Source organism: Colossoma macropomum, unplaced genomic scaffold (genome assembly GCF_904425465.1).
Source record: "Colossoma macropomum unplaced genomic scaffold, Colossoma_macropomum, whole genome shotgun sequence".
Taxonomy (NCBI): domain Eukaryota; kingdom Metazoa; phylum Chordata; class Actinopteri; order Characiformes; family Serrasalmidae; genus Colossoma; species Colossoma macropomum.
The window spans coordinates 17,434,971-17,446,486 of NW_023494791.1; the positions used below are offsets into that span (position 1 = coordinate 17,434,971).

The 11,516-nt window shown below is 40.1% G+C and overlaps 2 protein-coding genes across 2 annotated transcripts; one reads left to right on the plus strand and one right to left on the minus strand.

Moving 5' to 3' along the window:
- The first annotated feature begins 416 nt into the window (after positions 1-416).
- LOC118810046 (cardiac-enriched FHL2-interacting protein-like) lies at positions 417-2,727 on the plus strand. Its single transcript, XM_036573563.1, has one exon. The coding sequence runs from the start codon at positions 417-419 to the stop codon at positions 1,851-1,853; it is 1,437 nt and encodes a 478-aa protein (XP_036429456.1). The 3' UTR covers positions 1,854-2,727.
- Positions 2,728-5,715: 2,988 nt separating this feature from the next.
- On the minus strand, positions 5,716-11,321 carry drgx (dorsal root ganglia homeobox). Its single transcript, XM_036574169.1, has 7 exons — positions 11,154-11,321; positions 10,486-10,606; positions 9,757-9,857; positions 9,299-9,400; positions 7,517-7,686; positions 7,305-7,417; positions 5,716-6,760 (listed from the first exon to the last, which is right to left on the minus strand). Exons 2-7 carry the CDS (start codon positions 10,541-10,543, stop codon positions 6,453-6,455), a joined length of 852 nt encoding a protein of 283 aa, XP_036430062.1. The 5' UTR covers positions 10,544-10,606; positions 11,154-11,321; the 3' UTR covers positions 5,716-6,452.
- Between the last annotated feature and the right edge of the window lie 195 nt (positions 11,322-11,516).

The window sequence follows — 11,516 nt, forward strand, 5'->3', positions numbered from 1 at the left end:
AAGAACCAGAAAGTACTAAAGAGAAAAGATTAACAAACCAAATTCAATCAGATACTAAAACGTCTTCGACTGAACGACACTGTGGATACCAAAGAAGTCATGAAATTCATCAGACACCGAATCCACAAGTTCAGGGCAAGAACACTCAAGTTGAGGGCAAGAACGTTGACTCAGCCATGTTAAGACAACCGGTTCATGCTAAATGTCTGGGAAAAGAAATTTACCCTCATATGAAAAAACAGGATTCCCTACCACAAGTGTCAATGGGAAGCGTACTTAATAAAGCAAATAAGCAAGCAGACAGCCAAAATACAGTGCAACCAGAAATAAATGAGGGAGAGAAGGTGGAGGAGCTCGAATACTACACTGTCAGTACCACAAAAATTGAACCAAAACCAAAAGAAATACATGAAACAATGCCGTTCAGCGACAGAATAACTTCAAAGAAAGAGGTAACTGAAATTCCTACAGCACGGCCACGATCCAACTCGTGCTCTCCAGCCATGGGGAAACCCACCATGTTCAGAGTGAAAGATAACACCATCAGAACATCCTCTGTTTCTAGAGCTGATAAGCCACGATTTCACAGATCATTCTCTGAAGATTTCAGGATTGGCTCCCCAAAAGAGATCTGGAGAAGTTCAGAGAAGTGTGAGCTTGAGCATGGTCACGAGCACGATGCAAAAGAATCTGCAAACCCTTCGGTCTTGCATGAACCAGCAGTGGCTTCACATCGACTTCCTAGAGCGAGAGAGGTCCAGTCCCAAAACAGTTTGTCCTCGGAGTTCACAGCTGCAAAAGAACCAAGAAGCTACCGAAGATGGAGTCAAGTATTTGACGATGATGAAACTCGGTCTGTTGTCAGCACATTGTCAGAGGATGTAGAGAGTTTTGCAGGTAGTTCTGTAGTTATGAAAGAGAATACATCACATGTTTTTGAGAGGAAAGGTAACAGAGATACCTATGTGAGGCCAGAATCAGCTTGCTATACAAGGCCAGAGTCAGCTTGTTATGAAAGGCCAGAATCAGTTTGCTATGAAAGGCCGGAATCAGCCTGTAGTGACGTGAGATCACTGGGCAAACCACCTGCTGTTCCTCCAAAAAGTGAGAAGGCTCTTCGACGTGCTAAGAAGCTTACTACTCGGAGAATCCAAAAGGCAGAGGCCAAGTTGACCTCTGATAGCCAAGGACAGCTTGAGACCAAGTCCCTCCGAGCTGTCTCCAGTTTGCCCTCTTCACCTATGGAGCTGTTGTCGACACATCATGCAGTACATCCCTCACCTCCCATATCCCACTACCATGTTGAACCAAGTTATGCACCTCCTGCTCCTAGCCTCATGGCCCATCCTTTCCCAATGACCCAGAGAAAACTTTTACAAGATCCAAACTCAGGGCAGTACTTCATGGTGGACATGCCAGTGCAGGTCAAGACAAAGACTTTTTTTGACCCTGAAACAGGTAAATATGTCCAGCTCAATGTGCGCCAGAGGACCCAGGGCACCATTTCACAGCCACAGCCTGTGTTGAATCACTCATATGTAGTGTACCCTGGTTTTCTGCCCATGTCAGTCTCATCCTTACCCTCCATGAGGTCGTCATCCCAAATGTCAGCACCAGCCACTGTTGTGGAGGAACAGAATAAGCTAGAAGCAAGCAGGGATCCCTGGAGATCGGAGACTTATCAGCCAAATTACCACAAAAACGCCCAAGAGTACAACGAAGCTGTGCCTGGGACACATGAAAACTCTGGCAGGGAATCTGTATACACTGACAATAATGTCAACGTTGCTTCAAGACATACAGATATCATAACAATGAGTGAATTAGAGGACTTTGCTATGGAGAGCACATGACTGATGTTGACCGGCTAGTCTTTTCTAAAGTAAACACTGTATTTTTATCTTTACAGAAATCTGAAAATATGAATGTATATCTGACATATTTGAATAAGAACCTATTTAAGGGTTCATTAAGTACATTTTTGCTGTTTGATGTAGATTTTTAAGGCTTGCTTTTAAACTGCAACGATTTTTTTTCATTTGCAATCTATAGCTATAGGAAAAGCAGGGCTATTTATTGTAAGACAGTGTTAAGGACATATCTGTGAAGCATTCCATTTTAAATGTGTTTTGAAAAATAGTTTAGCAGTGTACGTATATTTTATCTCACAGTGGGCAAGTTTCAACAACTAGCCTCAATTGCACTGCCTGGACTCATAGCACCACCAAAGGAGGGTAAGACTTCCATTATGGAGGAAATGGGATGATAATCTCCCAGGAATTTACCTTTAGCATTAAATATCATAAACACTTAAATGTTTTGTAAATGTAAGTAAAAACGGCTTTTGTTTCCACTGTACAGTTCATGGTGACTGGAACTGAAACTGCTTAACAATCGTCATCTTGATGGCCAGATTTTTAAACCCCCTAACAAATGAATGTGCACAAACTGCATTAAAAAAAAGAAGATTTGGTCAAAATGATTACAGTGAGACTCTCCCCACCCACGCAGTTAATTGACTGTTAGATAGAATGAAATAACTCTTCTTGTGTTTTAGCAGAGTTATATATTTACATGTGAGTGAAAATCAGAAGACGTATCCTGTATGACCATGTTCATACCTTTTAAAGCAATTAATATTTGTAAATTATGGCTTTTGTGGATTTTTTTCAAGTCTTTCAGAAGGAAATGCAGTACCAGGTTATTAAAGACAGAAATGAATGTCAAGTGTGTTTGCTGAGTACCTTTTTTCTTTGCAAGGGCACTGATTTTATTCATTACAGCCTTAAAGATGAAGCACTGCCTTTTGTCTGTCTTATCTTCTTCCTTTCAGAGGTTTAACATCTTAATTCTTCACATCTATTACTGACTTAATTTGCTTCCAGTTAAAGTATGTGCACAACAGACCACTCTAGTGGTCTCTGGTAGTATTGTAACCTGTTATGCCATGGTGGTATATGGTATTACAAGTGGAAATTAATTCTATTAAAATATTGACCCATGAATCAAATGAAATTTTGTTAAACAATATATTACCCTCAAATGTTATTTAAGAATGAGTTCTTATATTAAGACAGGTAATCTGACCACTTCTACCATGCATCTGTTTAAATTATTTAATGTCTAGCATGTATCTCACTGAAAATTAGCAATATACTGCCTGTTATTACAAAGTATGAAAAACTATAGGGCCTTCTCTTATTCTGTTATTGTATCTGTAAAAAAAGCATGCCAGGTCACCATTAGATTTTTTTGTCTGAGAAAGTTATGGGGAACCATTAGAGCACTGTCAGATGCATTAACAAATACCCTGTCAGTATTATCTTTACCACAGATGAACCAAATTGATTGAGTTATTGATCTTCTAATGCAGGTATGAGCAGCTGTGATGCATACATGCTGCCCTTATCATGGCCTGTGCAGCAGGCGTACATCTCCAAACAGGCAGTTCTCCAGAGTTTGGATATAGCTTCACTGACAATGTATCATTAATGGAACAAAAGAACCCATTAACGTCACTGAAACAGAATTTGAAACAAATGATTTGTGTTATCATTTTTTCTAGGTTTGCTTGGCTACTCTCCAGCTAATTTGATATAACAATGCTTCTCATAATAGAATGAATTACTGCTGGAATGTATGTAATGGCACTGAATAATCAATAATCCACATGGACATTTCAGTGTTACTAAGACCTCCCTTCAAATGTAGCTTACTAAACAACTTGATTGTTTAAACCATCGCGACCCATTTGTCTCAACACTGTAATAACTCATTTTGAAAATTGATTATTAACAAGACATTTTCCTAAAATTGTTCCTTTCTCAAAGACATACAGTGGAGTTTCTCAAAGAAACAGCACCAGTTCCCTCTAAACAGTGCTCTGTTATTGTGTGTCACAGTGCAAAGTTGAACTTTGAATTGAGGTAGATAGTCTGATGTTCTGAGGACCAGCAAAACTTAACCACACAACAGTTTATAAACTTAGAACTTTAACTCTGACACACTAATCAGACTACCTTCCAAACTTGATATTATTGATATATTCATATATTTATAGTTTTTTTTTATGTGCCTGAATTATGACTTTCCTCCATCCTTCTCTTTGTGAGAGTCTGTGATGCCATCAATCTTATGTCAAAGGTGAAACTTTTGCTGTGAATGTTTAGATTTATAGAATAATAAATTGTCAATCTTCTAATGTTATATAAAATGATCAGAGCTCTAAAGTGATGCCAACATTAGATGTTTATTATCACTGCTTACACCGGTTATCTGTTTGGCTGCACGAGATGGATTATTATCCTAAATGAAAGTCTGTCTTCTTCATTTAAACATTGAGCTCACGTGCAGACATTCACGTACACTTTCATGAAACTACGAAAATGTGTTCTTCTGAAAAGCATAAAGCAGACTATGTTCTGCCACAAGGCAGCACTTCTGACATTATCTGGCTCTGCCATGTCGGTAGGGTGTCGCATTATGAATTATTAAAACAGTACTTTGTGATGATACATAATTCCATATCAATTATTCATGCTAATGTGTGTGTAGTTTGCTTAATTGTGTTATTGACTATCAAAAGTAATTTCCTGAAAATCCTCAAGGACATAAATTTAATCAATTTAAGTCCTTTTCATATGCAGTCCTATTAAGTGTTGTACATCCATGTGTCTGACCTGTAAATTACGCGCTTTTCCACAAAATTCTACAAGCTTATGAAGGTTGATATGTCTACTCATCACTTAGAGGAAATAATCTACAAAAAAGGATGATATTAATAAAACAGCATGCGTTTTTTTGTGTAGCAGCGCATTAACTTTGACACTTCATTGATGTATCGGCTTGTATTCTGGCTGACTCCTTAAAAGGAACGCTAGAATTTAGTTTTATCTTACGAACGTCAGTCGCATGAGCCATTTTTCATTAGACCATACTGACATATAAAAACTTGGACTACTTTCCGTTCTAAGACTGATCCTGGCTGTCATAGTTTCTTGGAAATGAAGACAACCATAGCACTTCATTTTAGTAGACAAACCCCGCAAATGTACGCTGTTAGAGAACATTCCTAGCTCTGCAGCACACTTGGACACTGTGAGAAATAAAGGCACTGTGCAGGTACATTTTTGTTCAAGGTACAAACAATGTAAATGTACCCTCAAAAGTACAACAGTGGTTTTAAGGTCCAATTGTGTACCTTAAATAGGTTTTTCTTAGTAGAAAAGAACATTTTTGTATTTTTAGAACCTAAAGTTTTAAAACAGAACAATAAAATAAAAAGCCTGGAGACGAGACGGGTTGTGGAGTCAATACAACTAAGAAAATATAATTTCATTGGATTATGATACAATTATGTTCCCTGAATGAAGGTACTGAGATGTACCCTTGAGGGTACCGCCACAGTGACAAGAGGGGTACTGCCGCAGTGACAGTTTCATAGCTTTTTTTCTGAGAGTGTATATTAAAGCACACCAATTCATCTATCCATATCCTTGTCTGCAGCATCATCCAAGCCACTTTATGGGTGGTTCAGCGCATATCAGATCTAATCTACACAATCCAAATTAGCATCATCTCAGTCTCAGTTCGGAACACAGCGTAACTTGGCCATGCATCAAGTGAGAAAGAGTCAGTGGTGTATGTTAAACTAAATAAATAATAAGACTAACCATCCACTTTTCAGCAGTACCTTTTGTATAGGGGGAAGTCAATTAATAATTGATCACAGCCAGATGGTGTGAGCAATAGGCAACAGGAGATGTACATGAATGCCTACATGTTTAATTGCTTTAAAGAGCGTGTCAAAACAGGACCAGAGTGAGAACGCTCGCAGTCTATCATTGCCTTGCAGATGTGATGACAAGAAGCATGTCACATACTGTATACTATTATCACATCATCATGACCGGTGAGACTGACATTGCCTATCCAGAACGTATGCCGAGTCAACACAACACAATAGATATACATGTGCATATTATTTCACATTGGGTCATTTATATTTGTGCATGGTATACTTTTACATTAAGAAATTGTTCTTGACACAATGCAGTTTCTAACATCACCTGACTTCACAGTATACAAGGCAGTATAAGCCCTACATCAAAGTGGTTGGAAAAATATGAATTCACATTGGCAGCCAGGGTAAACTCTTCCCCTACACAGTGCATTCAGTGTCCTCTACCATCAAAAACCAGTTACAGTGGCATACGTATATGAGCAAACATATCAGTCATAATAATGAACAAAATTTAACAATAATAGATAAATTACAATTGAATAAATAGTTTGATGCACAAACACTCAAAGTATACAGCAGTAGAATGCACTGAACACCTCGTCCTCTGTTGTATGTCAGTGCATGTGAGGAAAGGGGCAGCAGGCATTCTTTATAAGATTGTAAATCCTTATGTCGGGACAAAATGTGCTTTCTGGGCAAAAGGGCTCCCTTATTTTTTATCCGGGCCTTCCTTGGGGCAATGCAGCTGCTTGTCAGGGGAAGTTCCCCGGTTTGGGACCTTTGAGGAACTAGAGCCAGGACTGGAGTCTCCCCCTCCAACAGCGCTGGGGCTTTGACCCAGGCCAGCTGCTCCTGCCACATGCAGGTTAGCTGACTGCAGCAAAGCCTCAGAGTGTTCCCTGGCCTTCATGCGCAGCGCTGCCACACTGGCCGTCCGGTTACTCTGGCACCCATAAGGAGGCAAGAAGGACAGGCCCATTGGGTCCGGCACACAGCAAGAGCACAGAGGGCTTCCTGCTGGAAAATACAATAATAAGATTTATATAAGGCAAAGGTAGATACAGTTTATGACCTCCATGCTAGGTTTACTAAGGTGGTAATTCATCCCACTCTACTCCTATCTATTGCTTTTATTACATGGTGATAACATTTTCAGCCCCTTTTTTAAAGAAATGCAGCTGTCATAGGATTAGAAAGTCTGTTAGCTTGAACTTAGGAATTTGTCCGTGTAGCTTTGATTAAACCATATTATGTGAAAACCTTAACAAAGAAACTAAATCAATATCATTTCTCTTTCAGTACAAAGTTTAAAATAAAGGACATGCTAATACACAATATTACAATATAGTAATAGTTTCCATAGGATATAATTATATATATAATATATAATATATATATATATATATATATATATATATATATATAAAATAATATATATATATAAATAAATATATAATTTTTTTTGATTGGTCAGACAGTGTGTCCTATCTACGCATTATGTTAAATGAATGTAATACCAAAAAGATATTGCTTTGAAAAATTACTATTTGAAAAAAGTTACCTTTTAAAGTTGCCACTTGTGACAAAGCTTGGGCATATGTGGCAGTGTTCAGAAGAGTCCCAGGCAAACAGGATGGGAAAAAAGGCCCTCCAGGACCAACCGCCCTGTTAATACTGAGAAATGTGCAAGAAAGAAAGCGCACAGAATTATACCTCTGAATACATATATGCATAAGCAATTGTATACATCATTGTAACAGATGATAAACGCACTTTTGTTGTGCTTCCAGAGGTTCTTTTTTGTTTCTGCTTTGATCCACAGGGGACTGGCTGAGGTTTCTAGCAGGAGCAGTCCCTTCACTCATCTGCTCCTTACCGCCCTCCTGATCTGAGCTGCCTCGTTCTGTTTTCCTCCACTTTGCTCTTCGGTTCTGAAACCACACCTGGACAGAAAGTGTTGGATTCATGAGCATCACCATGAAAGACATGTAGAGGTAAACAGGTTGTGTTAAACTCCTTCTTTCGGTGTAAAAAAAATGCCATTCCAGAGGCTCTACAGCACAACAATGGCATTAGTGTGTTCATGTAGTCAGATATAAAATCCACTGCTGTATTTATTTATTTTTTCATACACAATTTCTTCATCTTTCGCTGTGCTGGCTCTTAAGCACCAGCCAGCAGTACCTCCCACGAGTGGACGGCGACTTATTTCAAACTTCATGAACACAATTGCTGAGCATATGCACCCAAGTTCTTGTATCTTAATTGAATGAAGGTCATTGCCTATAACAACATTTAATTGAGCAATTTTTCATTATCATTTTTTAATGACTTCCTACTGACAGTCTCCCTGCTTCTGAGAGAGTGCCATGATGAAGTCGTTTATTTCCCTATTTAGTGATTGTTTGACAACATCAGATTCGATTAAGTCTGTGCTCTCTAACGCATTAATCATATTTGAATAGGAAAGGGGGCATAATGGAGTCATATCTCCGCTGCCTGGCCGGCATTGTGCAAAGGTACAATGATGTCAACAGACAAACAAAAAGCCCAACACAAGCCCTACACATATAGCATTCACTCAGCATAATGGGAGACAACAGTTTACTGGCAGGACAACAATATTCCGAATGTAATTGTGGCAACATTATCTCACCCTTGCACCTTCCAGCTAGAAGTCATGATCCCCCAGCACTGAATGGTCTATAATTGCACCATTAATCTCAATTTGCAGTTTGTTCTTAATGCAACCAAAGCCAATTGACACTTTCAAAAAGGGAGGGGGGGAGGAGGGCGCCTACAATGCTACAACAAAGAGAAAATTTATTCCCTAATAATAATGTAAGTTTAATATCCCTGCATGCTGCAACTGATTCATGTTCAGATTTAATAATACGAATGTGGTAATCCGATTAGAGTGAAATAATTTGTTTACCATCCCTAATTTACAGCAGCGAATTCCATTAGCGCTTTGCAGCCATTGGTTTTAAGCGATAGTAAGATGACCCTGGGGAACTAAAGGCAAACTATTATATTTCTCACAATTAGATCTGCGCTCACAAGGAAACCCAAAAGCGAATCTGGAATGCAGGAAATTACACACAGGACACGCTGGATTTAATTACGCGCGGGCAAATTTATAATATCACCGGCGTTCGCGAAGCTGCAAAATACAAACAGAGACATTTCAGGTGCTGGCGAGGCTGAGAGGACATTTGGCTCTGAGCTGGACATTTATAGGCCGCCTTTCCCACAGCGCTCCACAGCAATGCATCCTCTGTGTTATTTTTTTCTGAAGCCCAGAAATGGAAAAAAAGGCATCTAAGTAATTTTTATACCTTAGAGACGCGCGCAAATGAGTGGAGAACATTATCGCTAGTTAATTATGAATGACCGATTAATCAACCTAATCTAATATTCCGCATTATGTTGATGTTATTAAAGTGCACCGCGGAAATGACAGAGTGGCTCTGGCCCGCCGGGCTGGGGGCGCAGTGTAGCTCGGGGCAGGAGGGGGGCAGTGAGAGGGGTCGTCGGGGGGGCGGGGGTCTTTACCTGGACCCGGGCCTCCGTCAGGTTGATTTTCATAGCTAGCTCTTCTCTTGTAAACACATCCGGATAGTGAGTTTGGGCGAACACGGCTTCCAGAGCTTCCAGCTGCAAATACAAAAAAATAATACACACTAACTTTTCGTTTTTCGTTTGTTTTTCCTTTAATGAAGAATAATCATTCCATATTTTCCAAAAGGCTACATGAGCTGTAACAGTCGAATTGTGTCCTTTAGAAATATGCAGACTGTAAAGTGAGCTCAGTCTACCTGCTGTAAAGTGAGCTCAGTCTACCTGCTGTAAAGTGAGTTCAGTCTACCTGCTGTAAAGTGAGCTCAGTCTACCTGCTGTAAAGTGAGTCTACCTGCTGTAAAGTGAGCTCAGTCTACCTGCTGTAAAGTGAGTTCAGTCTACCTGCTGTAAAGTGAGTTCAGTCTACCTGCTGTAAAGTGAGCTCAGTCTACCTGCTGTAAAGTGAAGGTGGTTCTGTTCCTCCGCTGTTTCCTCCGAAGAAAACCATCATCGAAGTCTCCAGAGGAGTGATTCCCAAAGCCGTTCGTGTTCACTGAAATTGCAGTTCGGATTTGATTTACAATCGTAATTTAAAAACAGAACATTTCCAGTCTTTGAAATCAGATTAGTCATTTAACAGTTGTTCTCGGGCTCGTGTTTAAAGTTTCATTCCTCCAGCGGCTTTCCCCGCAGGACTGATGATTTTAGATGGGTGAGTTGGGGGGTGGGGGGATTTAGGATGAGTTGCTGAATTGGGGAATGAGGAGATGGAGCACTGAAAGGCTCCACATGAACCATCTGAGCCCAACAATAAAGCCACGGCTCCAGGGCAAGAGTGGCTCTCACTAACGCGCTGGCCAAAATGTTAGAAAAAAAACCTCTCGGTTCTCACGAAATATGCTGTTCGGCCTGGTTCTCGAAGAAATGCACTGAAATAATTTATTTTGTTTTCATTTTTTGTTTTCTTTTCCTTTTTTCGGTTTATGCTGCATGAAGATTAAATTTAATCAAGATTTTTAAATGTGAGGATCGTACATACATAAATAAATTTACAGCAACACTGTAATTGAGGGTTATTTTTTCCAGCAATATTAAGGCCAGCTAATAATCAAAACCGTAAAACAGTTAAACAGTTAAAATGATTTTCATGCCAGTCCGTGTAGAGCAGAAAAAGTACTTACATGAGTTTGTCCTGCAGCACTCGCCCTCCAGCTGAGGAGGACAGTGGAAGTAAAACATGCTGCTGCTCCTCTGGGCTTTACTGGACAAATTCAGAATTGGAGTATTTGGCGATGCTGCGTTCTGACAAATAATAAAAAAATAGCCCACAGTCAACATTTTACTGTTACTGTCTCATTTTAAATGATTACATATGCGGCCTTAGAAACGAACCTTGAGAACATCTCTGGAACCAGCCGAATGATTAAAAAAGTAAATTCCTTAAAATTCCTTAAAACTTAAAACACTTGACAAGAAACGCTGTTCCATATGTCCATCAGATTTGGTCTCAAATCCAGTCTAATACACTTTATCGAACTCGTCAAGCACTACTGAAAACATTATAAACTGGATGAGGCGGGATTAGGGTTAGAACTGAGCTCCGCATTTAGGTATGATGGTATATCAGGTCATATGGGACAATTACATATTTATATGTGACCAAAGTCAGAGTGACAGATCTGAATAATAAAGGCATAACTTTGTAAATTCAGTTCCTTTACTCCCAACATTTAGAAATAACACAGAGGGAGTTCAGCTGAAATGGGAATAAGTTTTAAAGTGTCCTCTGTCACACTCCCACAGTACTTAACTCTGTCCTGCTCAGATGAGAATGAATGAATGTTCCTACCTCCAGGAGTTGTGGAGTGTCCTGTGATGAAGAGCTCGTGAGAATAGGAGTCCCTCCCGTCCTGTCTTCGGATTTCTGTCAGTCCTGGAGTCCTTCTCTTTTACTCTCTGTGTCCTCCTCCCTGCTCCCCCCCTGACGCTCCCACACGAGGAGGGAGTGTCCGGATGTCTTTGCCCACAGAACGTTTCAGGCTCGCGCCACTTGCCTTTATAATCTCCCGCGTAATTGGCCTTAATCCGATTAGGTGCTGTTGTGGTTGGGGCAGATCCGCCCGCTCGCGCACACGTGGTGCTCAACGTCAAACTCTCAGCGGCGTGGCTGCGCTGTGCACCTCCACTGCCTCTCCGCTGCCTCTCCGCTGCC

Bases quoted from the DNA above. Each gene is read 5' to 3' on its own strand.
- drgx (XM_036574169.1), bottom strand. From the start codon at position 10,543: ATGTTTTACTTCCACTGTCCTCCTCAGCTGGAGGGCGAGTGCTGCAGG. The intron at 7,418-7,516 runs GTGCGTTTATCA...CACATTTCTCAG, and splicing joins CCTCTGGAAGCACAACAAAA to TATTAACAGGGCGGTTGGTC. The intron at 6,761-7,304 runs GTAACTTTTTTC...TGTATTTTCCAG, and splicing joins ACAAGTGGCAACTTTAAAAG to CAGGAAGCCCTCTGTGCTCT.
- LOC118810046 (XM_036573563.1), top strand. From the start codon at position 417: ATGCCGTTCAGCGACAGAATAACTTCAAAGAAAGAGGTAACTGAAATT.